This window comes from Anabrus simplex, chromosome 2 (assembly GCF_040414725.1).
Source record: "Anabrus simplex isolate iqAnaSimp1 chromosome 2, ASM4041472v1, whole genome shotgun sequence".
Lineage (NCBI taxonomy): Eukaryota > Metazoa > Arthropoda > Insecta > Orthoptera > Tettigoniidae > Anabrus > Anabrus simplex.
The window spans coordinates 4,601,538-4,628,470 of record NC_090266.1 but is presented as its reverse complement, the minus strand read 5'-3'; the positions used below and the strand labels follow the sequence as shown (position 1 = coordinate 4,628,470).

At 39.8% G+C, this 26,933-nt stretch overlaps 1 protein-coding gene across 1 annotated transcript in view; it reads right to left on the bottom strand.

Moving 5' to 3' along the window:
- The window catches only part of LOC136863901 (dynein beta chain, ciliary-like), a 5,220,903-nt gene that overhangs the window by 2,844,475 nt on the left and 2,349,495 nt on the right, over nt 1–26,933 (bottom strand). Inside the window, exon 40 of the mRNA XM_068226514.1 lies at nt 11,358–11,582. Within this exon, the coding sequence (XP_068082615.1) occupies nt 11,358–11,582 (225 nt within the window). The remainder of the gene's footprint in view (nt 1–11,357; nt 11,583–26,933) is intronic.

The window sequence follows — 26,933 nt, the reverse complement described above, 5'->3', positions numbered from 1 at the left end:
AACAGAGCATCATGCTGCCATATTTATGGTACTGCACCTCATCGTGGTGGCGGGCAATTTGAAAAATTCGACGTGTTTCCTTGACAGCTGTCATCCGCCATCTTGCATCGCTAACCTTAGTAGTGCCCTCTTTACGGCACTGCTGGCAATTTAAAAACTCCTCGTGCTTTATGACAAGCGGCCATCTTTAGTAAACAGAGCACCGTGCTGCCATCTTTAGCTACTGCCTTTGAAATGTGGTGACGGCAATTTCCACGTGCTTCACAAACGCACATGCTTTTCGACAAGCGGCCATCTTTAATCAACAGAGCATCGTTCTGCCATCTTTATGGCAATAAACCTCAACGTTTGACATGTGGTAGCGGGAAATTTGAAAAAATTCCACATGCTTATCAAAGCCACGTCCTTTTTAACAGATGCCATCTTTAATCAATAGAGGATCGTGCTGCCTTCTTTCCTACGAACTCAGAGTCAAAGCAAGCAGCTTCTATGCTTGCATGACGGAAGTGACTTACCAAAAATAAATCTCGGTTTTTACGGCAGGAAGGGTCGTAAAACAGATTCTCGCGATTTAAAATCACTGTCCTTGCGTCAGGAAGAGCATCCGGCCGTATAACTAATTGTTCGTAAAGTAACACACTGGATAGTGCGATTTAAAATCCCAGTCCTTGCATCAGAAAGGGCATCAGACTGTAAAACTACAACGTGCTTTAACTGTCTGCTCTGCTTGTAAAAATGCACATGATGTTGTTCGTGAAGTAAGACACTAGATACCGCGATTTAAAATTTCAATTGCTAGCGTCAGGAAGGGCAACCGTCTGTAAAACGGATTCTTGCTATTTAAAACCCCGATTCTTGCCTCAGGAAGGCATCCGGATGTAAAACAGATTCTTGCGACTTAAAATCCTAGTCTTTGCGTCAGGAAGGTCATACGGTCCTAAAACGGACTCTTAGAGCTAGCCGCTCCCTAGCATTTACAGTGTAGTTTAATCCCTGCTATTTATGCGTTATGCCTTGCGAGTAGGTCATGTACCAGCACAGGGTTTCTAAAGAGGACTTGTGCAGACCCTCGAGTTCCGGCAGCGGGTTAGAGATGTGTAAGTCACTTCCGAGCAAGAAGAATACCGTGGACGTGTTTTTCCTAAACGTTGTATTAGATAGAGCTTGAAGCAAACACACAAGCCAGCGCACGGACACTCGCTGGAATGTAGTGCATCAGCGAGTTTCGCCCGGTGCAAAGTCCATAGCTCGCTTACAGCCTGTACGATAAGTAACAGCGGCAGACATTAAGCCTGCTCACTTTTGCCGGTTCGGACTGAGTAGCTCAGAGGCGCTGGACTTTTAACATAGCAGGTTCGATCCTGGCTTACTCCGGTCGTTCAGACTTATGTCGTTAGAACTCTTGAGGGGCTAATGTCTTGCACCTTGGCGTCTCCGGGTTCGTTCCTAGCTCAGTCTGAAAGTGCTTGGAAGAACTTCTGAGGGAATAAATTCCCGCACTTTGGTGTCTCTGGGTTCGATCCTAGCTCAGTATAAGAGTGCTAGGAAGATATCTTAAGGGACTAAATTCTAGCACCTCGGCGTCTCGTGTTGTTAACGTAGCAGGTTCGATCCTGGCTTAGTCAGGTAGTGCTCTGTAGACTTACAAGCAGAACACTTGATGGACAAAAAATCCGGCACTTTGGCGTCTTCGAAAACCGCAGGTTCGATCCTGTAGCTCAGTCTGAAGATGCTTGGTAGAAGTTTTGAGGGACTAAATTCAGGCACTTCTGTGACTCTAAGTTCGATCCTGTGGCTTAGTCTGGTCGTGCATATCAGAACTTCTAAGGGAGTAAATTATAGCACCTCAGCGTCTCCAGGTTCGATCCTGGCTCAGTTAGAATGTGGAACTCAGTGGAACTCCTGAGGAACAAAGTTCTAGCACATCGGCGTCTCCAGGTTCGAACCTAGCTCAGTTCGGTAGTGCTCGGAAGAACTTCTGAGGAACTAAATTCCAGCACCTTACCGTTTCTGAGTTCGATCCTAGCTCAATCTAGTCGTGCACGGCAGAACTCTTGAGGGACAAAATTCCGGAAACTTAGCGTCTCTAGGTTCGCTCCTGTGTCTCAGTCTGAAGGTGCTTGGTAGAACTTTTGAAGGTCTAAATTTCGGCACTTCGGTGTCTTTAGGCTCGATCCTGTGGCTCAGTGTAAAGAGGCCCGGAAGAACTATTGAGGGACTAATTTCCAGCACCTAGGCGTCTCTAGCAGGTTCGATCCAGTAGGGGATACCGCAGACGATACCTCCTTTCTTAACGGCGCGTTGTTGTTAACTTATAGTCGCTCCTTGTTAACAGTTTATCTTGGGATTCTAACACGGGAAGGAGGAAGGGCTTTGGTCTTCTGCTTACTATGAAGCCCTGTGTTTTTCCCGACTGCTTAGAAACTTTTGTTACAACTGTAGTGCAGATGTATGCAGATTGCATCGCCACCTAGTAACAAGTCTCAGTCCACCAGATGTAGTCTGTGTGAAACGCACGCCAGTTTGCAGTTCCCGTGTGTGTGTGTGTATGTGTGTGTGTGTGTGTGCAAAATATGTGTGCATATGACAAATTTACTCAATTCCTGTACTTTGATTCACGATTATCGTCGTCCACCGTCTAGTAGTAAAACAAAAGGTAACATTATGTTTATTATTATTATTATTATTATGATTATTATTATTATTATTACGATTTCTTTTTTCTTTGCTTTAGAAAATCACCGTCTGCTGTTAACATTATTCCAGTAACCATTCTTCAGTTTGCAGCCTTCAACATATGTAAGCCTAAACTGTTGGTTAGTGCTAAGCAGTTCTGTTGATAATCTAACTAACCTTTGTGATCATTCCTTTCATCACTGTGCTACACTTAGGCAGTAATATCTCTATTGATAATTAGTTGTAATCTTCAAAAGGAGCGTAAAACGTTGGGTCGTAAATAAACTGGGGAGTAGGGCCAGTACCCCACCCAGGTAGCCACATCAGCTTGTAGTAGGATGGGAAGATTAGGAGGCATAGACAAGGAAGAGGTTAATCTTGTAACTTTAAACTCGCAACAATATCTGACCTCTATAGGTTGAAACTTGACTTTTTCTTAACATTGCAACTTTTATCTAATCTCTATTGATAAATAGTTGTTCTCTTCAAACCTCACGCTTGTTACTGTATATAACCGTTATTACTTGAATTTTGTTTTTTTCTAGTTTTTAACCTTGCGACTCGAGAGAAGGATATTGAGTTACCATATTTTTAACAACGGCAGCAACACCCTTATCGAACGTTATCTGCAAGAGTGCTTCTACTTTGTTAGGCATGGAACATTCATCTCTCAGTTTTCTTTTTAACTTTAAACGTATAATAATGTCTAACCTCTATAATTAAAAACTTGGTTTCTTCCGAACTTTACAACTGTGTTTGACTCCGTTATTTTTACATTTAATCTTGTATCTTCAAACTCGCGGCAATTGCTGACCTCTATATGTTGAAACTTGGTTTCTACTAAACATCGCAACTTTTGTCTAATCTCTATTAATAAATGGTTGTTCTCATCAAACCTTATGCTAGTTACTGCATATAACCGTTATTAACTGAATTTTCGTTTTTTCTAGTTTTTAACCTTGCGAATCGAGAGAAGGACATTGAGTTAACATATTTTTGACAACGGCAGCAACACCCTCATCCATCGTTATCCGCAAGAGTGCTTCTACTATGTTAGGTATGGAACATTCATCTTTCTGTTTGCTCTTTCTAACTTTAAACTCGCGACAATATCTGACCTCTATAGGTTGAAGCTTGATTTCTTGCGAACATTACAACTATACGTAACGCTTACTCTTTTATCTAATCTCTATTGAAAAATGGATGTTTTCATTTCATAATTTGTTGCATACACTGTTTACTTAAACACTTTATTCTACTGTTAGCAGAGAGAGGACACTATGTTCCCCTGCGAGCAGTGTAAGGCTACGTTCACAAGACCGGATGACCTTGCACGTCACATTAAAATAAACATCGTCAGGTATCTGCTTGCGACTACAACCGTACTATGCTCCCCTGCGAGCAGTGTAAGGCTACGTTCACAAGACGGGATAGCCTTGCACGTCATATTAAAACAAAATATCGTAGCAAAACATCTGCTTTATGTGAAGTTTGTGGGGGGTATTTCCCTAATGTTGAGCTATACTAGGCAATGCTTGTAGAAGTGCTAGTAATACAAACATCGAAGAAATTAATACTGCATTTAAGGTAGGATTTTTAGTTGCAGAATTCATACTAGTCAGAAGTTTTAAATCACCGAAAAATTTTAAGATTGCGTTCAACCGGATGTATAACAGCTTCTTGACAAAACTTTGTCTGATCATAATTTATATAAAGTTAATTTCGAATATTTGCGTTGTATATTAAGAGCACAGATGAAAGTGAAATAACTAAAATTAAATCATTTAATACCAAGAATTTTGTAGTAAGTGAGTCAACTATTTTAGTGATATCCCAAAAATTTTTTCAACGAAGTGCGAGGGATTCCATGAAAAAGAATGAGGGTTGGCTTTAGTTGAAATTTTGTATCTAGAAGTTAACATCAATAAGCACAATCCCTTGCGAGGATCTTCGTACATCGAACTGCCGACATGGATTCAGCGAAAAGAAGCTGTTGTAAACATCCAAAACTATGACGAGGCGTGTTTTGCATTGGCTGTTGCGTCGGCTTTAAATCCTGCAAAATCGAATGTAGCGAATAGAATGTCATCGTATCCACACTATTCAACACAAGTAAATTTAGGTGGTATAGAATTTTCTGTGCAGTTAAAGGACATTAAGCGCTTTGAACAACTAAATAATTTTAGCATTAATGTGTATGGGGTAGACAAAAATCTGTAGTAGGTTCTTTGTATTATACATGTAATAAGAAGAGTACTCATGTTAACTTACTCTATATCGAAAACAGTGAAAATAGTAATTTTTGGATTAAAACTTTAAGTAGACTTGTTGGTAGTCAGTTGTCAAAACGTGATGGTAAAAAGTCGCTATGCGACGAATGCTTGCAGTATTTTAGAAGTGAAGATCAGTTAACAAACCATTCTAAGAATGACTGCAATCATGTATGTACAGAGTTACCTACTACAGGTTAAAATGTTTCAAACATTTCGAATTATAACAAGCAGATGTTGGTGCCATTCGTCATCTACGCAGACATTGAATCCATCCTCAAAATATTTAGCACATGCACGACTAATTCGGACAACTCTTTTACTAGTACTACATACATACATGTCCCAGACACCTTCGCGTATTATATCAAGTGTAGTTATGATAGCACGCTTAACAAGTCAGAGCTGTATCGAGAACCTAATGCTGCTAAAGTATTTTTAGAAAGACTTGAAGGTGATGTAGTATTCTAAATACTAACATTCCTATGAAACCGGTTACCGAAATTCAGTTACAAGAACATGAACGTGCTACAAAATGTAGTATATTTTGCTGGCGAATCTTCTGAAAATGACCCTGAAGTTGTCGATCATGACCAATTTAACTGGCTTGTACCGATGCCCTGCTCATAATAGCTGTAGTCTTAAGTACAGAGTTCCAAATTTTATTCCTGTAATTTTTCATAACTTATCTGGTTACGACTCGCATTTTATTATTTCACAATTTGGAGCTTCAGATGAAAAACAGATATAATACCTTAGAACGAAGAGCGGCACATTACTTTTACAAAGTGCGTAAAAGTAGATGAGAAGTATACTATAAAATTGAGATTTCTTGACTCGTTTCGCTTTATGGTGAGTAGCCTTGATAAACTATTCAGTAATTTGCAGCTAGAACAATTTACAGAAATTCGACGTGTTTCTTCCTGACGAAGAGCAGTTTAATTTAATTCGGCGTAAGAGTGTCTTCTGTTATGAAAATCTTGACTGCTTATATCGGCTCGGAGAACGCGCCTTACCAGAAAAACAATCATTTTACAGCACGCTGAATTCAGCTGATATTAGTGATGATGACTATTTACATGCACAACGTATCTGGCAGCAGCTCCATATTCAAATGCTAGGCGAATACTCTGACTTATATTTAAAGACGGATGTACTTTTGTTAGCTGATATTTTCGAAATATTTCGCTGTGTTTGCAAGAAAACCTACAGCCTTGATCCATGTCAGTATTTTACAGCACCTGGGTTAAGTTGGGATGCCATGTTAAAATACACGCAAGTAATTTGGAACTGCTAAAAGATATCGATATGGTGCACTTTATAAAAACGTATATTCGAGGTGGTCTAAGTCAATGTAGTTTTCGGTATTCTAAGGCAAATAATAAGTACGTGCCGAGTTTGACTCTAGTCAGGAATCTCTGTATATTGTATATCTTGATGCTAACAACCAGAATGGGTGGGTAATGAGCCAGCATCTACCATTAAATGACTTCCGCTGGCTACCGCAGTGCGAGATTGACTATTTACAACTGCACACCCTAGACGATGAAGGTAATGAAGTGTACATCATTGAGTATCCTAAAGACACATTTCTCATAATGACTTACCGTTCTGCTTATCGTTAATCGCTAATTTGTGTGAAAAATCTAAATATGTCATTCATTATCGGAATTTAAAACAGTGTTTGCTGCATGGTTTGAAGTTAACAAAAATTCATCGCATACTAGAATTTAATCAGTCACCGTGGCTAAAACCATCTATCGAGCTCAACAATGACTTAAGAACAAGTGCAGTTAACGAGTTTGAGAAATATTTCTACAAGCTCATGAATAAGTGTGTGCTTGGTAAGACTATGGAAAATGTTGACTAACGCGTTAATGTAAAATTGATTACAAACTGGGAAATTATTAAGCAAAGGTATGGTGCTAACTATTTAATACGTAAACCGAATTTACATAGCTGTACTATCATTCATGAGAATTTAGTTATTATACAGATGAATCGTGTTAAAGTTAATTACGACACAACTACCTACGTTGGCTTTGCTGTACTTGAATTAGCTAAAACACTGATGTATGAATTCCATTACGATTATATGATGAATTACGCTCATAATGCGCAATTGCCATACACAGATACCGATTCGTTTATTTAACAAATCTAAACTGATGACTATTGCAATGATATAAAGCCAGACTTAGGTAGTTTTGATACTAGTAACTATCCCGAATATAATTATTATAATCTATCACTAGTAAACAAAAAAGTTCTAGGAATGATGAAAGACGAATGTGCTCGAAATATTATCGATTCATTTGTAGGTACTAAATCCAAATCATATTGCATAATGCTCTTAAATCAACTACAAATAAAGAAATTGAAAGGAATTAAAAAAATGTAGTTCAGAATCAGCTAAGTTTAGAAAATTATTAAAATTGTATTAATAGTAATCAACCTATTTTACATAAGCAAATGTCTGTCATTAGAAGCAAGAAGCACCAGTTGTACACTCATTTAATTATTAAGGTAGCCCTTAATAATGATGATTGCAAACGGTTTGTCATTCCAAATTCTACCAACACTCTAGCCTGGGGGCATTGTTGTATTGATAGTTACTACTTTACATAAAGCAGATTTGTGTGTGTGTGTGTGTGTGTGTGTGTGTGTGTGTGTGTGTGTGTGTGTGTGTGTGAATATTATGCTATTATGCTAGAGGTGTGTACTTTGTAATATATACGCTAAGCTGTCTTACATCACAATTACTGTACATATTGTATAAAGATTGTAAGAAGGGTGAGGTACACTAAGAGCGTAGTACAGCAAATGATTCATGTTTAAAGCTGTACATATAAAAATTAGCAGAATTGCATTATTAATTGTAAGATAAAACATGTACATACACAATTTACGTCGAGAAGGGAGAAGTACGCAAACATCACTACGGTAAAGTGGTTCAAGATAAAACTTGTTCATACAAGATGTAAATAAAAAATGTGGAATTGGCATATTCTTTTTTTTATTAAGTTCTACTTCCTCCTCCTCCCGCTCCATCCTCTTAAGTACTCGAAGAAGAAGAGTAAGTATCTCATGAAAGAATGTGTTCAGCATATTCGTAAGTATGTTATCGTCCAGCTCAGAAAGTATGTTGAGAAGAGAATTTTTTTCTGAAAATGTTTGATTCTAGTCTTGCAATGCAGCGTTCTACAAGATGGAGCTATAGTATGCGATTCTAGTTATAATATGTTTTGAACAGCAGTATGTGGTCAAGTATAAACATGCACAATGGTGTTATTACTGCAGCACGTGCACACTCTTGTTCTTGCAATGCTTGTTCGATAGAGATATGCCTTGACAGGGGAGGAGAAAGAGCAGCTCAGTAAGTATGTTGAGAAGGGTCTTTTTCCCTAAACAGCGTTTGATTCTAGTCTTGCCATGCAGTGTTATACAACATCAAACTGTAGTATGCGATTCTAGTTGTAATACGTTTTGAACAGCAGTATGTGTTCAAATCTAAACATGCATCGCACTGCCTTGTGCATAAGATCGCGTTGTATATTTGAGAGTGCTATGTCTTGACAGAGCAGGTAGAGGAAAAGCTGTTTATAATTCTAGTCTTATTATTTTTCTCTTAGATCAAAGGTATCCGCAGATATGTTATATCGTGTATCGTGTTCTATTCTAGTTTTGATCGCTTATTTAGTGTTCTGAACACACCAATCAATGTTCTGATCACATGTTGGAGTTAACGACATCGAGTACAGTGTTCGATTCTAGTCTTGTTATGTTTCAATCTAATCTTCTTAGGAAAATGGTATCCGCTAACATGTTCTAAACACATGTTGTATCGAGTACAGTGTTCTATTCTAGTCTTAATCACTTATTTAGTGTTCTGAGCACATCAGTCAATACTCTAAACACATGTAGAAGTTATCTACATCAAGTACAGTGTTGGATTCTATGTTTTTATCACTTCTTTTGGGATCTGATCTTCTTAGATCAAAGGTATCCCCCGACATGCTCTAAGCACATGTTGTGTTGTATTCGATTCTAGTCTTAACAGGGACCGGGATTTTAAATAGCGATAACCTATTTTACGACCGGATGCCCTTTCTGCCGTAACAAAACCGGGATTTATTTTTGCTAAGTCACTTCCGTTTTGCCACCACGTGCCTAAGTTTGTATCTTTAAGATTTAGCCCCGTCAAGATGGCGGCACTGAGATTAGCGGTGAAGATGGCAGATGACACCTGTCAAAAAAGCACGTGTTTGTCAAAAAGCACGTGGCTTTGTTTACAAACAAGAGCAAGTGGAATTTTTCAAATTGCCCGCTACCCCATGCATGAGGTAGCAACAGTAATGTTTAGCCCCGTCAAGATAGCGGTACTGAGTTTAGCGATGCAAGATGGCGGATGGCAGCTGTCAGGAAAGCACGGGGCTGTCAAAAAAGTACGTGGCTTTGTTTACAAATTCAAATCTCGCTGTAAGATTCAAATGTCCCGCCCGTGAGGTTTAGTGCCGTAGAGATGGCAGCACTAAGGTTTAGCCCCGTCAAGATGGCAGCAGCGAGGTTAGCAATGCGTTGTTGTTTAAAGGTGGCGGACGACAGCTGTCAAAGAGCACGTGGCTTTATTTACAAATTCAAAACTCGCGCCAAAATTCAAATCTCCCGTCTAAATTCAAATTTCCCGGGGAAGGAGGAGGCCTCTGCGGAGGGCCGGTGGAGGTGGAGGCCGCGGAACTCTCCAGTTATACTACTGGGGTTTTCGTCCTCCTAACCGGATGCCCTTCCTAACATCACTCTAGCGCAGGGGCCCTTGCGCATACATGAGCTCTGATTGGAATAACCCGGTGGAGGCTGCACTAGGGCTCTCGAGGAAAGATAGCCGCTCAAAACTTGGATGTACTGTATGCAGGGTACAAACAAACCGGGAGAAACCGCTGTTAACACCACAGCGAGGGTTGTAATCTCGTCTTACCGAGGTTTAGCCAGTACTCGACTCTCCCTGTGAGGGCTCTAGTGCAGCCCTCCACCGGGTTATTCCCATCAGAGCCTATGTATACGCAAGAGTCCCTGCGCTAGACTGATGTTAGTATGATGAAACCCCCACATTAGGCCAATAGGCGAAAATCCCTAGCAGAACTCTCTCCAAATTGGTGCCATAGAACCCATCTATCGCCACTATCTCCTGTGCTAGGGCAGCTGGTTAGAAGGTTGAGCGACAGCCCAGCTTAAAGTTAGTCTAATACAAGTTGCAAGCCTCTGATTTGGGTCCATGAGAATACAGTACAGCAGCCATCCTGCACAGTATCCCTTGCCTCATTTCCCGAATGTTAGGCTAGTAAGTTACGAGTTATGAGCCCCTGAGGCAGCTCTCTAGTTAGGTCTATAAAAATAGAGCATAGCCGCCATCTCGCATAGAATCCCTTGCTTCAGTTTCCTAATATCATGCTGATAAATCAAATAGGTCATAAGTTACAAGTTTTGAGCCTTTGAGGCAGCTCTCTAGTTAGGTCTATATGAATAGATTATAGCACCCATCCTGCATGACAGTCCTTGCCTCAGTTCTCGAATATCAGGCTTTTGATACTTGGTAACAATCCTCACTTCACTAGAAGCAAACCAGTAGCTGAAAATTTGCATGATTCCTAGATTCACTAGTTGAGCGGAAGGCCGAGTTAATGTATTAATTTTTCCTCAGCCCCATAAAAAACTGCGCATCTCGTACAGGATAAATGATCCTTGGATGTTATCATGGCCTTTCTGAATAAGGTCAATGCTTCCATGTACTACCCTTCAGTTAGTTCACATGCCACAAAATTGAACCAATTGTTGAATGGGCTACAAATGTAGTTTGCCGATTTGAAAATTCGAAATATTGATTTATTCATGATTTATTAATTAGGAAATTGCTTTAGGCATTACAGATGATTCAAGTTGTCATGAAATAATTTCTGGAACAATTTTATATTCTCAGGGAAGGAATTTTTAAGTATTTAACGAAGCATTATCTTTTTCATTAGCTCTCCTCCTAGGCAGTTGTAAAAGATTCCCCCTGAGTTGACCAAAATGATTCTATCTATCAAAAGGGGCAAATGTTAGATTCAAGATATTTCACCGTCCGGAGTATTAATGAAGTTAAAAATACACCTCCCTCTCCTTAAATTTCAGTATACTGCTTCATTACTCCACTTTAAAAATGTGGGATCAATATGCTATAATTCGTAGTCCGCACTTGGAATGGGACTTTACTTTAAATTGAAATTTTTACGTTCTTCTCTAAGATTTTCAAGCATTTCATTTTGAATTATTCAAATATTTCTCCCAATAGAACAGAGGTTCGGATCTAGGTATGAAAACTAATATTCTCGTATTGTAAACCATATTCAACTTACCGTTCATGATTTAACTCACCTTCAAGACAAAATTATCTTCAGCAAGTAGATCAAAATCAATAGCTGCTTCTTTCACTACTTTTTCGAACTCCAGATCTTGCTTTCTTGGAACATCAAGGGAAGGAAATAAATCCCCTATTAGTCCCATGAAAACATGAACGTCGTCGGAGACTATCTTCGGAATGTTGAAGTCTCTGAGAGCCCTCATTAGCACTTGTTGTTCAGGTCTACCAGGATCTCCACGCTATAAACAAAAGGAATACGGATTTTGAGCAAGATAAATGACATTTGATGCATGTAAGGCACGGATGAATGTGGTAGTCGTGTCATGCGGGTTGAACTATGGTGACGTTATTTCCAAATGCGCAAAAATAAGACCAACGTGATGATGTGCTGTTCTTGGCTGCCCCAGTATAAACAACAGTGGATGTCCATCCGAGATTGAAGAATGTGTATGGGCCAGCATGTCTTGAAAATGGTGCGGTAACCAACTGATGAGTCCATGCCGCACTCTGGGCGAAACACTCCTAATTATTCACGACTGAGTTTCCCGAATTTTATTTTTAGTTATCTCAATAGGAAGCCATATTTTGGTCGTCATATTATTGTTATGATTGACGTGTTATCGAATTATGTCACCTTGTACCACATCCATAGGCTAATTCTAAATCAGTACTACCAATAATTACTCGTAATATTATTCATAACTTGGGTAAACCTGAAGCCTTATTAACAGACCATGGATCTCAATTTACTTCTGTCGAATTTCAACAAGCCATGGTTCAGTTAGAGTTTAACCATGTGTTAAGTTCTGTACGACACCCGCCCAGTAATCCAGCTGCGAGAATAATTCAAGAGCTGGCTAAATTTCATCGTATATTTTGTGGACGAACACACTGGATGTTCATAGATGCCCTGCCTCTTGTGATGGAATGTTTAAATGATACCATTCATGAGGCCACATCTAAAATTCCTCCTGTCCTTCATTTCGACAGATATCATATAAGACCATGGGACAATATCATTCAATGTCCAGGTACACTTAAACCCAACTTGAATGAGAATATCGAGAAAGCTGCTAAGTCACTACAGGAGCACGCTGAGAGACGAGAGCGGAGAGTCAAGGACAAGAAATTTCATCGACCATTGAGATTGCATGAATACGTCTTACTGAAGAAACCAGCTATATGACAACCTACCAGCATGTTCTACGCAAAATTTCCACCATTTTTCGTTGGGCCTTATACAGTTATCGAAGTCTTTGGGAACAACGCATGTAAAAATCAAAGTTTGGATAAAACTTATGAAGGCACACATAATGCCGCTAATTTGGGATTTATTATTTTCCAAGACAGACAAGAGCTATTCGAATCAACGTCATTACCGAAGAAGAAGATGCATCGAGGGACGAAAATTAAGATCCAACTCACCATCAGGTAGCAACGCAGGTGAATATGCCGGGAGAAATATGCATGGAATGCCAAGAACTACAGGCCACCTTACTGGGACAACTTCGTTTATTACGTGCTGCTCTTGAGGCGGACAATAGTAGGCTACGTGCAGAGAATGCTCTTCTGATGCAATAGAAGAATAGTGTGACTCCACGTATGTGAAATACAAATTTTCAGGGAACATTCATATGTTATATTCTGTGTGCTTAGGATTTAATTTACCAACTAAATCATTTCCTACCAAGGGAGATGATGTCCCCTTCAAATTTGGTCTACAACGAATGTTTTATTGTGTGTAAAAATAAGAGGCTATCATTCCTTTATTAAGGGTGATATATTTCAGTTCAGTCTTACGAAGTCGTGTTCGCATGCATGGAACCGGTTTTTATCAGCCGGGGGAGAAGGATTGATTTTTCAATCGACCAGTCAGCTGTACCATGAGACCTAACTGGAAACTTTCAAGGCCAAGGAAATGTGCAGCGCGTGTGGAATATTCTGGAGAATGTAATATCTAGAATTGTAGTACCCCATCAGGTATAAGAACGACGTCCGATTATGAGAGGATATGGTGACCCCCCTGGGAAACGCTTATATACGCTCTCTTATAATCTTATACTCTTATACTGTGATACCCTCCGACGTTATAGTATTCGACGAGAAAAGCAGATTTTCGAGGGCTACGTTACGTACTGTTCTTCAATAAATTCAACGTGGTTGTGTGTGGAACACAGACTAAAATGTTGTGTTTGTTTCTGCTTTCACCTCACCAAGAGAGAAGAGGACCGCAACGTGTTCATTGAACTTCGCCAGGAAGGAGAAACCTTATCTGGACTTGGTTGTAATCATGAAGAATTAAAATGGAGGCAACATCTAACATGGCGTGATAGCGACTGGAGCAGATTACCAGCAACATGTGAACGAGCAGTTCCAGAACATTGACGGAGATCTACCTCCACCAGACACTTAAGTACCAATTTATAATGCTTTTTCTGTTCATCTTTGTACAAATAATACTTATTTATTAGTGGTAGTATTTCTATTAGATTTGTTCATTTGGATGATATTTCCGTTCTTCTTTCACATGAGTAATGATAGACTTGTTCAGTTGAGAGTGTATGATTGATTGGATTCTATAAGAATAGTTAGACTGTGTGTGTCTTCTAATATGGCTCTAAATGTCTCAACCAAGAGTTTAGTGTACTATTTAAAATTCATTGTCCCCGCCGATAAATAATAATTATTTTCAGAGTATTTTCAGATGTTGACATATTGTGGGACAGATTTACTTCATATTTAATGTATATTTAATGTGTTGAATTTTAGTGTAAAGTTCATCTCACGTATTTCGTTGGATTTGACGCGTGATAGTATCACCTGATTCATTCATAAAATCATAGCTCCTGTTAAAAAAAGATTAAGGGTCATGAGTTTAAATGTTACTTGTTCTTATTGTGAAATGTTGATATGTGCTCAATTAAGTAGAATTTGAGCCCGGAATACGGCAGAGTCACGACGGATCAATAATTGAATTTATTTGGGAAGTATGTGTTTGGTGAACCATGACTTCTGCAAATGTTGGATCACGTGTTAAATGGTGTGTGTAGGATTGAATGTAATAATAATTTTATCGTGACTGATGAAGTGTTAATGTTTGACCTGTATTATGTGCGTGTTTGTAGTCGACAATTCTTCTAAATATTAAACCGCTGATATTTTTGTGACCAATGTTGTGAGATACGTATTATCTCTGAATAAGTGATCACCCGTATTTTATCACATTTCTGTGAGAGTCGTGGGTAGATATTTCACCGATACCGTCATCTTAAGATTCCATGAGCCGATAATAATAATAAAAATAAAAATTTATATTCAAATTTCAGAATCCGCTTGCAATATATGTAAATAATATTCGTGTGTCTCTTGTGTGAATGTGGAGTGAATGTTTTAGTGATTTATATTGTTGTGTGATTTATTGATTTGTGGTTCTGACCTGCGAACGTGTTCACCATGCTGGGCCCAGGTTATAGTTAGCGATGTTTAGGATGATTTAATTTACGTAAACTTACACCTTTAGCGATTTTTATTTAAAATTTACGTTGAGGCAACATTAAGGCACCAGACAAACGAATAAGTGTGTGTTGTTTCATTAGTGAGGGCTAAGTTTCCCATATTTGTAATGATTGTAAATCTCATCTTTAAGCCGTCAGATAATGAAAATTAACTAATATCACGTGTTATTTAGTGAATTATTGAAAGAGTTTCCTGGAAATAATAATTGTGAGAATGCAACATAACTATAATAAGTCTGCAATAGACGTGCTTTAATTAAAGTTTTTATAATAAAAATTTTCGAGGCATTGTTCAGTAGAACTCATACTAGATAGAGAGATAATGTAAATGAAACTTATCCACGAGATGGTGGACTGTGTTATAATATTTCTGAGAGACTTTTGTGAAGTCAATGACGCCAAAATTAAGTAATCTATTTAGAGAATGTAAAATGTTTGAGGGTAGATGTTATCACGAAAGCACGTGATAATCTAGGATAGCCTAAAATGGCTTAGGATCGTCATAGAGCCATTAAGGCTCATAGAAATTTAATTTTCATGAAACGTGTAAATAATTTCACCATTATTAAGAGGAGATTCTGTCAACCTAATTTATTTTCCTTATTTAAGCCATATGAAGACTAATAACAATTTATCATACTTTCCAGTTGAGGAATTCAGCTTAGAAAGGGTTGAAGATCGATGGTGTTATATCTCGGGCAACTCGCAGAGAAGAATTTTGAGTAAAATGCCATCAAGGCTTGATTGTAAAATTTTGTTATTTGTTATTGAGTGCTAGTTTTTAAATAAATGTCAATCCTGTTGTTGTGATTGCTGTCTTTATGATTGTCGTCAGTCCTTGTATCTTTCCTGCCTTTCAAAAGCAAGTAAAGCCGGACAGCGAACTATTCACGCCTGGGACTTTCGCTCTCCAGCTGAGCCTACCGGGAATAAAGGGGTAAATATAGTATTACGAGCGCGTATGATTTAAAGAAGCAATTGACTACAGTCCAGAATGAAACTCAGGATCAAATTGTCGCTATAATGGGATCAGTGTAAGCGTTGGAAGACACGACGAATGATAACAAATCGAGACTGTGAGAAAGTTCGAAGCGTTTGCTAATAACTTTATAGGAGGTGTTGAAGGAGTAGATAACAACAGGTCGAATTTAGCGCTATTGGAAAAGAAGGTGGAATCTCAACCAGGAAATTTCACCGTCAAGGTGGCGGACAAAACGGAGCGGATCGAAGATAAAACAAAAGCGAAAATCGCTGGTCTGACATTCAGAATCGAGAATAAATCACAGATAGACAGGTTTAGTTAGGGAAGGTAGCAGAACAATTGGAGCAGATAGGCTTATATGGAGGCGAACAAAGTATGAAACGCAAGCTAAGTGTACGACTCAATAAAGCAGAAGAGAAAGAATGATTTGAGTGTGGCAGTACTAGTGGGCGAGCTCTCTAACAGACAGATATCAGGAGTACGTAGGTCGACAATTTACAATCTCATTAGATCTGTGGAGGATAAGTCCAAGAAATTGTCAGCGAGTAGGGAAATCACACCCTGGTCATTTCTGAGAGAGATTGAGGAGTACATGGATGATTGTCGCTTCCTTAAACAGGAACGTCTCCGTACGGTAGAAAACTTCCTGGGAGGTTCTGTATCATAATGGATGACAGCATTTAAGTATACGTATATATAAGAAAAGATTTCCAACCTATATGTACATGTGTAATCTGTCAAGACGGAAATGAAGCTCATAAATCAAGATATTTAAGTTTACGTTCCAAACTTATCATGAATTTAAACAGGCATTTCTTAAGAAATACTGGGACCTGTCCATTCAACACTGTTTGAAATTAGAATTATACCCTCGCCGATAGGCAGCAACATTACCAACTCGTTTCTCAGAGTTTTTTTTACTATGTAAGTAATTAAATTACGGGAATTGAATCACCCGCCGCCAGAGAACGAAAAATCGCGACGATGTCAAAACAATTTCCTGTCGAAATACTGCGAAACCTCATAGCACAGCCGTTGAAGGTGAGGCAATACTGCGACAGTTGGACCAGACTGCTGCACAGGATCAACCAAGGGTCCGTCATGCGGAAGAAATTCATACCATTGAAGGCCATGGTAGACAGTGATAAGAAGTTGTAGGAAACACAAGGAACAAATGGTAGGGATAGAAACCCGCACAAAGGGACTATTGGTTGGGCTGTAAACCCGCACGAAGGAACAAGTAATAGGTTTAGAAGCCTGTACGAAGTGACAGTTAACAGGCTTAGGAGAGCACACGGACGCTAAGCTAGATCAGTTGGTGATTGGAAACCAGTTGACACAAAGAAGACTTGTAGAGTTGGACGAGGAAATATAAAACGTGCGTATATATTGTATTATAAGCGCAAGAAATACTGGAGGGAAAACCGAGCTATCCAAAATTCGGACGCAAAGGCCATTGAGGAATGAATAGGGCACCAGAGACCGCAATATTGGAGTAACCGAAGCCAATACGGAAGCGGGAGGGTGAGAAGAGATGGACGTCCGTCGGTTATAATAAATGATTATCTGGTAGGCCGTAGCGGCACAGATACGAGGCCAGGAACGAGACACGAAAGCCATACCCACGATGGACGAATGGCAGAGCTCGGAACCCTACGCGACAGGGAAATGATTATTCACCACCAGAGGCAGAGAGGAATGGAGAATATCGCCAGTATCTTATAGAGTTGAGCGGAAACGTAGCAACCAACAGCAATGGAAATAAGCAATTGAGACAGAACCGAGATGTGAAGGAGCCAAGAATACCAGCAACACGTCAACAAGAGTTAGGGACGTAATTTAAACCCTCAAGCGCCAGAGTACAAAATAAATGCCGCATGCTGTATAAAACTTTGATGACGACTAAAGGAGATAGAATAAAACCTAAAGGTGACGTCATGGAAGGAGGATGGGCAGTGGTGACAGTAGACATCTGGGTTATTAGGTTCAGGAATTTAGAGTGATTTATGTACGTGTAAAGGTGCGTACGCTTGTTGATACCAGTGCGGGTATTAGTGCAGCCCCACAAGCACTACTTTCGGAACTAAAGACCAAGGTTCGAATCTCGTCTATACCCATTTCGAAGCTTATGTTTAGAGGGATCGTCCCAGATAAGACAACCATGTGTAATGGGCACTTCTCCAAGATATTTAAATTGGTAATTCTACTATATCTCACCCGTTTGTAGGACATCCAAAAATGGAATGTAACTTAATTTTGGGAGCATATTTCCTCCGTGAACATCGGGCAAGACCGACATGAAATGTAAATGCTGGCTACGACCCCGAAGAAAGGATTTGGTTAACCGCAGCAGGTGGACGTGACTTCATTGGAGTGACTAGAAAAACATGAAGAAATTATTGAGGAATTCGATATCATGTTGTCTAAATTAGAAGAAGTAAAGGACAAAGTATGATTCGGAATGTAAATGCCAGAAAAGGTACCTTTGGCCAAAATTAGAGACCAAGATAAAGAGAGGCTACGGAACTTGTTAGAGACGAATTTTTCCCAAAGGTCAGAGAAATCATAGAAGAAATGGAACTAAATGGCATTATTTCGAAATCAGCTACTCCGTTTTCAAATCCCATATTTACGGTTCCAAGGGCCAATAGTTCGATTCACGTCTGCCTGGACGCCAGTCCCTTAATAGTAGATTAGTGCCCGAATAAGAGCAGACTCCCGCTATTAAAAATATTTTAAAGAAGTTTGGTGACAGAATATTTTAGCACTGTGGATTTGACTTCGTCGTTCCACCACATCGTTTTGGACACCGTAACGAGCAAGTTAACATTCTTCATGTTGGATAATCAGACATAATATTCTCAATCGCTTCCGTTCGGATTAAGGGCATCGAGTTCGGATCTCATACGTGCCTTAGAAAAGAACCTAAGCTAGGAGGTCAAAGACTTCACTATCAGGTATATTGATGGCATATTAATTAGCACAAACACCTTAGATAAACACCTAAGAAGAGTGGACCTACTGCTAGAAGACCTAACAAAGAAAACTTCAAGGTGAACTTAGAGAAGTCACATGTATGCCAAAGGAATGTACTGTTCTTGGGCCATGTTAATGATAGCGCTGGAATAAATCCAAACCAAATGAAAATAGCCACAATGCAAAATTTTCCTATACCTTGACTTGTGAAGCACATACGGCAATATCTTGTACTTTGTCAATATTTGCGGACCAGTGTCCCGGATATACCGAAACCGTCTCATCTATTCAGGAACTTCTCAGAGTAAACAATCGCTTGAAATGGGAACAAAAACACGAACACTGTTAACTTGGGATATGCGAAATTCGACCAGAAATTGATAATTCAGACTGACGCCTTAGAAATTGGAATAAGAGCAGTATTGTACCAGGAGACGCCGGAGAAGGAAAATAAGTCCACGTATTTAGCTTTCATGAGCCGGAAATGAAGTAAAATACACAACAACAGAACCACAGGTGTAATCGACTGTAACTGCTTTAACCCTAGACCGGGCGCGCTGGTTGTTTTTGTCAAGCAGCGCTCTATTTTACGCCGTAATTCCCAGAACTGTCAGTCTTTCACAACCTTGCAACAAATACCTTTGCTCTCACTCTTGACCAGTTGTTCAGTCGAATTTCGACAACAGAGGAAGCAATACGTGAGTAATTATTTCGAGCGAAACCTTGGAACCCGAAGCTGTTTGACAAAGTCAACCGCGCCCCTGGTCATGTAAGTAAAATTTATTTACTTAAGATTTCGTTTCCTCTGTACTTTTCGGGTAATTAGGGAAGGTCAGGCGTAAATACATGTAGTATATTTCTAGTTTAGGTCTCGTTTTGTCAATGATGAAGACATACCTGACATTTTGAGCCAGTTGTCCGATGAAATAGAGGACTCTACTTCGGATTATTTGAATGGGGAGGAGGAAATTATAAACGTATCGAATCAGGATCATAACAGTGATACGGAGTAGGAGGCCGATTCGGACAGTGAGATCTATGAAGACGATAACGAAAGGGAATTTAACTTTGCGAGAGATGGAGGAAGAATGTGATCCATGACGGACTTTTAAAAACTTACTCGAGGATAAAAGCAAGGAATATTGTAAAAATACTGCCAGGACCGGAAGGGGAGGCGAGGAAGGTATCAACAGAAATTGATTGTTTCATGCAGTTGATAAACGCTGAGATGGTTGATGAACTATTATACTGGACTAATATTTACGTTTCTAGGAAGCGGGAAGAGTTGAATTACAGCCGTGTGAGCGATGCTAAATTTGCGAACCGTAGTGATATTATGGCATTGCTTGGGGATAAGGTGTGAAAGATTTCGTGGACATGGCAAGAAAGTTTATTTCTCATCCAGTCATTTTTGGCTGTTATATCTGATGTTTTCAATGTATAATTGTCCAAATATTAAAATATGGCAATTATTTTAATTTATTCGGGAGATAGTAGGTTCGAACCCCACTGTCAGCAGCCCTGAAAATGGTTTTCCGTGGTTTCCCATTTTCACATCATGCAAATGCTAGGGCTGTACCTTAATTAAGGTCACGGCCGTTTCCTTCCCTTTCCTAGCCCTTCCCCGTCCCATCGTCGCCATAAGACCTATCTGTGTCGGTGCGACGTAAAGCAAGTAGCAAAAATATATTTTAATTTAATAATGTTTCTACTGCTTAACTCATTTTAAATAGGCGCAGTATTCATGTCTCTATCTGAATTAGTTCACGTGTTCATGATTATCCATTTTAACTACATTCATATTAATCACTAATACAAGTTTTTAATTTTATTTGGAGAATAACATTGAAACAAACGGTAAAACTCTGTTAAATGAAATGTTTATGCTATTGGAAGCCTGTAAGCTACTGAAAACGTAACTGGTTGACAAAGTCAACCGCGCGCCCGGTAGTGTGACAGAAATTGACGCGTGGTCTAGGGTTAAGTCACTAGAGAAAATATGTATACGGGTTTCCAATTGTGTTCAGGACCGACCACAAGTCCCTTATTTTCATACTCAAAACAAATTTGGAAAGTGGACGCGTGAATCGCCTGACGCTCTACGTCCAACGGTTTGATTTAACTATGAATGTTCTTGCGTATGACCTGAGCCGTAATCCGAATCCAGAGGAAATTTCGATCAATTTGGCAACACTAGGACGGGAGGACCAAGACATTTTGGAAGAACTTAGTAATATTCGAGAAGAGCAGCTAAATTATCCTGATACCCGCCTCACGGTAGGGTACTTCAGAAAGGAATTACAAACTGGCACACCACAGTTAATAGAGCCAGAGAAGAAGGCCGCCTCATATCATTTTTAACGACATCCTGCACAAATTTCTTGACGAGCAGCACAAAAAATTTCAGATTGTGGTGCCCCCTAATTTTCAGACCTTATTAGGATCGCTCATCATAACACTGGGCACGCAGGAATTGATAAAGTTACCTCAACATTACAGCCATTTGTATGGCTTAAATTAAGTACTATGGTAAAAAGGGTGCTTAAAACTTGACATATCTTTCAACGTATAAAGCCGAACGCATACTTGAGAAGGCTCCAAAACCACTGCTCCCTACTGAGCCCAGAGATTTTCCTGCTGAAAGTTCATTCTCGTCTGTACGCTGTGCCCCATTGAGGGGGCTAACACTGGGGCGGTGATTAACCAGCTGAAGAACAGGATTGTGCTAAGGATAGGGATACCTGAAAACCTCTTGAGTGATCAGAGATCTCCGTTTACCTCCGCGGTTTCAAACGGGAACTTCAACATTTGGGATTAAGTCATGTACTTTCCAGTATACGACATCCAGAGTCGAAACACAGTGAGAGAATAATTAGGGAAATAGCGAAATACTGACGGTATTTATTGCCCTAGGGAACATTATGAATGGTTGAGTGTAATATAATTACTACTGAAAGTATTAATTCCACACGGCATGAATCAACAGGGCAAATTCCATTAGTAGTGCATCGTTATGAATATCCTAGACGACCGTGGCATGAGATCATACCATGTCCTAGCGACCCGAGATGTGTGCACGGACAGTTGCCGAACATCCTAATGCACAGACGGAACGGCGGTTAAGAAGGACTAGGAAGAGGCGATTTCACCGGCCCTTGAGGGTGAACGAATTAGTTTCTGTTAAGGGGATATGGAATCGCCTATCTTCACATTATTAATTTATAGGAACATTTCTTGGGAACCATGTTAGGTACATAGCCCAAATTTTCACTCTGTATGGGAACAGCTATTATAGGTATACTGAAACGATAATATGTTATAAATAGGAATATTGGGGGAAATATAATTTTTAACTAAGATTTTTTCATCTTCTTTTTTCAATATATTATGGCCATTTTTTTTTTAGGAAACTACAGATCTACATTAAATTGTTTCCATGTGTTTCAAACATTTAAATAAACAAATTCTGAAAGTTTCTATGTTTTGGCATGGGCAGAATCTGAGAAAAAGTTCCCTGAATGCAAAGCAAGTAAATTTTCGGGAAATTAAATTAAAATTAAAACATTCCTACTCCATAGTTTGCGTCTTCACCACATCTGAAGGCATCCTGCAGTCTTCTACTGGCACCCCTAATGGTCTGTCTTGCTGTTTAGCTACGTAGTTTTCAACATGATCACATGTGGATTTGACCTTGTTTTATGACCGGATGCCCTTCCTGATGCCAACCCTATATGGAGTGAAGTAATCACTATTGCGTGTTTCTGTGGTTGTTCGTTTTGTAGTTTGTATGTTTAAAGAATCCTTTCCAGTGTGACATGTATGCAGTGTGAGACATATTGGTAGTTTCCCTGCATTCGATGTTCGCTTCTCCCCACTTTGAACATATTGTTTTTGTACATTTATCACATGTAAGTTGTGTTTTGAAAAGTATCATCGTCCAGTTTGTAGTTAAAATGCCAAGGGCTAGTGGAAGATTATTCAAAAAGTCATACGCAGTGTCAACAGTCACTAAATGATGCCACGCTACTTCTGAAAAATGTCTAAATTTAACTTAGTTAGATTTCAGGGAAGAAACTTTGTTAATATTTTTTTGAAAATTTGAACAAAAATCCCCTTAAGTGACCAGCCTTGTCAAACCCTCCATATCATAAGATCTCATCACAAATTTTCTGAGCTCTACATCAGACCCTATCGTATAGACCAGAGTTACGATAACAACACGTACAAGGTACGAACCCTGGACGGTACAATACAAAAGACGTACAACGCGGTGAACTAAAAGATAAGCTTTCCCACCAGGACAATATCAAGCAGATGGCGAACAGGCGAACGACGAAATGGAGGAAGATGAAGGAGAAGGAGAAGATGCTGAGGAGCCTGTGGATAATAATGACAGAGGTACTGAGGACATACGCGACGGTTGTGATGAGGAAGCTGTCAACGTAGTCATGTCTGAAGTGGTCTTGCCGGAGAGAAAGAAGATAACGAAAGAACAGAGAACGATTGCCACCTATCCCACGGGAATAAGGGGAAATTCCTTCCCTCACTAGAAGTTTACTATCGCCAAAGTCCGGCTCCATGGCTAAATGGTTAGCGTGCTGGCCTTTCGTCTCAGGTGTCCCTGGTTAGATTCCCGGCAGGGTCTGGAATTTTAACCATCATTGGTTAATTTCACTGGCAAGGGGAATGGGTTTGTATGTCGTCTTCATCATCATGTCTTCCTCATCATGACACGCAGGTCGCCTACGGGGGTCAAATCGAAAGACCTGCACCCGGAGAGCCGAACATGTCCTCGGACACACCCGGCACTGAAGGCCATTTACTATCAGAAAAGAAGAGAGCACAAGCAACTGTTGAATAAAGTTAAATGCAGCGTAACATTTAAATTTTGATTTGATTGTGGGACGGCTATGAACCATATATTTCTTGAGGAGAGAAATTGACATTTAACGCAGCAGTAAGATAGTGTTTGAGCATCGAAGCCACAATTGGCGGGAAGCTAAGCTGAGTATATTGGGGGGGGGGGGTGAAGCTGCAGCGACAAGGCGAGGCACAGGGAGTGAGCGAGATAGCACAGCTGAAAAGGGGTGGAGATAATCGGATTCTGTCTGGGGAATTCCATTTACGCATTGCTAAAAATTAAGGCCGCAAGGATCACCCTTGATATTTTTGGAAATCAGGCCATTTCTGCTCTCCTGGAAGGATATTAGAGAAATTAAACCCGCAGTTATATTCCTCATAATTTACTGAATCATATGCTGTGCCTTGTGATACTAATAAGACACATCTCTTTGGTTTAAAAATAAATATTCAAAATGTTATTTTAGCCAGCCTTCAAAGTTGGTGGGAAGAGATCGAAGTATTGACAACTTTAACCTACCCAAAACAGGGAATAATCAACTCAGTGTAGTACACCTTAAAATAAAACAATACTTTAGGTTTTAATAGTTCCTCTTCACACTAGGGGGCATAACATACGTTTTTGGTAGAGACCTCTGTAGAGAAAAGTCCAAACTTCTTGCCCTAGTTGCTGCCACCTTCATATATCAGATGGCATTCTTCAAGGCGCTTCATTTGAATGAACGGGGCATGTGTACCTCGTGTTACAATATTAATAATGTTGCCATTGATGCTTCCACGGCCCGTACTTATAGACATGATACTGTAGAGGCTTTTGGGCTTATGCCGTGACAAGAAAATAAGGTGGAACTGTGCTCTGCGTCATCAAAAGGAAATCTTGGAAGTTGTCCACGAGAAATGCTTCTTAAACAAGGACTTCGAAGCGGAAGCTGACCGAACCATCAGAATCAGCCTAAGGGGTGACGTAACATGTGACATAGAGAGGTGTATGACAGTGACGCAAGCCTGGAGAAAAACATCTGGCGATGAGGAACGAATTTGGAAAACACCGAGACGAAGTAACAATAGAGAAGGGACTGGGAAGGAACTACCTACGTAAATCCTTAATGGCTGGCAACCAGGTATTACTTAACTGATAGCCAGTGTCCCTGTTGAAAATGTTAGGATTTCTTCATATATCAACCAGCTTCCCATATAATCCTAGACCTGTAGTGTCTAGTGTGAGTAAGAGCTCTACCATCTTGGAGTATGTCATCATGACCCGACGGTAGAGCGTGCTCAGCTATTGCCGATTTGTCTGACTGGTTGAGACAAATATTACGTTCATGTTCCCTGATACGGGTACCCAACGGACTGGCATGTTTGGCCTACGTATTCCTTACCCAAAGTACAGAGGATTTCGTTTACCCCAAGATGTAAAGTGGGGACAATTTGTCCTTGGTTTTAATCAGACTGTGATAAGTTTTAGTGGCGGTGCCAAACACGGGTTTTATATTGTGTATATTGGCAATTCGATCTGTGGGGTTGTGAATGTAAGACAAGTAGGCAATTCCTTTCAATTCTTCCTTCTGTGAGCTTTGCTTGGTCGTTTCTCTGGAATTCAGGCGTCTATGAATCTGCAATTCGCTGTAAACATTACAATTGAACGTGACTTTGAGTGTGTCAATCTCCACCTGGATATTTGATGGCTCACAAACTCGTCCCACCCTCTTGGCGAGTGTCATGATAATGCCTTGCTTTTGTGCTGGATGGTGGTGAGAATCTGCATAAAGATAGCGATTTGTGTGTGTAAGCTTTCGATAGATGGTATGTAATAAGAAGCCGTCCGATTTCTTTCTTAGTAGAACATCCAATAAGGGAATAATGTTAATAACTTTGCGTGCCCATTTCTAGCCGAGTGTAGCCCTTGTAAGGCCGATCCACCGACGAGGGTGGGAGGCATTTGCGATGTATAGGTAACTGCGTGTTATTGTGGTGGATGATAGTGTTATGTGTGCTGTGTGAGTTGCAGGGATGTTCGGGATAGCAGAAACACCCAGCTCCCGACCCATTGGAATTAACCAATGAAGGTTAACATCCCGCACCTTGCACAGAATCGAACACGGGACCATCTGAGCCTAAGGCCAGTACGCTGATCATTCAACCAACAAGCCGGACTAGGTCTTTAAATCAAATGGTACCTAAAATTAATTTATATGCATGCAAGGGAGTGGACAATATCGTTAAAAAAACAAGACTCTCTCCACCCACATATTTATGAACGTGGAAAGTTTGAACTTATATTAAGGAATATCTCCAGGTGATTTTGCCCGGAATTCCACTTCCACCTTCAGTGCGAAAAACATTGTTCTACATAGCTCGTGAAAATCAAAATCGTTCCTTCAATGCATGCATGAATCCATTATTTATTATGTATTTAACAGAAGAAGCCCTGTGATAATAGGGAACATGCATGATCCGGGGTTTTAATTAAAAATGTGCTAATCTGATTCAAAATTGCATGCAGAATTCAAAAATGTGATCAGAATGTACAAATAATAACTCCAAACATGATAAAAATCTACGAAAATGTCACGTCACGCAAGTACGTGATCTCATTGGCCTGACGTCATCGTACAGGTTGACTGAATTAGCAGACGAAGTAACACATAGTGTGCTGTGAGAAGCAGGATACACTTTGCGTATTTCTACTTTACGTTAGTGTCTAGTATGGTTAAATTCGAGGTCTATACATTGAATAATAATATGAGTGGTATATTTTAGACTTAAAATGAATCCTGCCCAGACAGTGAGGCAGAAAACTTATAAATGGTGTAGAGTTCCGATGTGCAATAGCACATCGTATACCATACCAAACAAATTGTTTATAAACGTTCCAAAGACTCTAAAACTAGGGAGAAATGGATTTTGGCGAGCTGGAGAAATGCTGGTGATATATCGGAAAAGTCTACAGTTAATTTTTTTGAAGATTTTAACGTAAGATGAATTTGTTTGAATTTTCAAATCACTTTTCCATGTCAGCTGTTCTAGTGGCAAAACTTTAAATTTTAATGTATGGTGCTTTCCGTGGTTTCCCATTTTCACACCAGGCAAATGCTGAGGCTGTACCTAAGGCCACGGCCGCTTTGTTCCCATTCCTAGGCCTTTCCTATCCCATCGTCACCATAAGACCTATATGTGACGGTGTGACGTAAAGCAAACAGAAAAAAAAAGTAAAAGTCACAGCACACAAAGACATTCCTGTATTGAGCGACTAA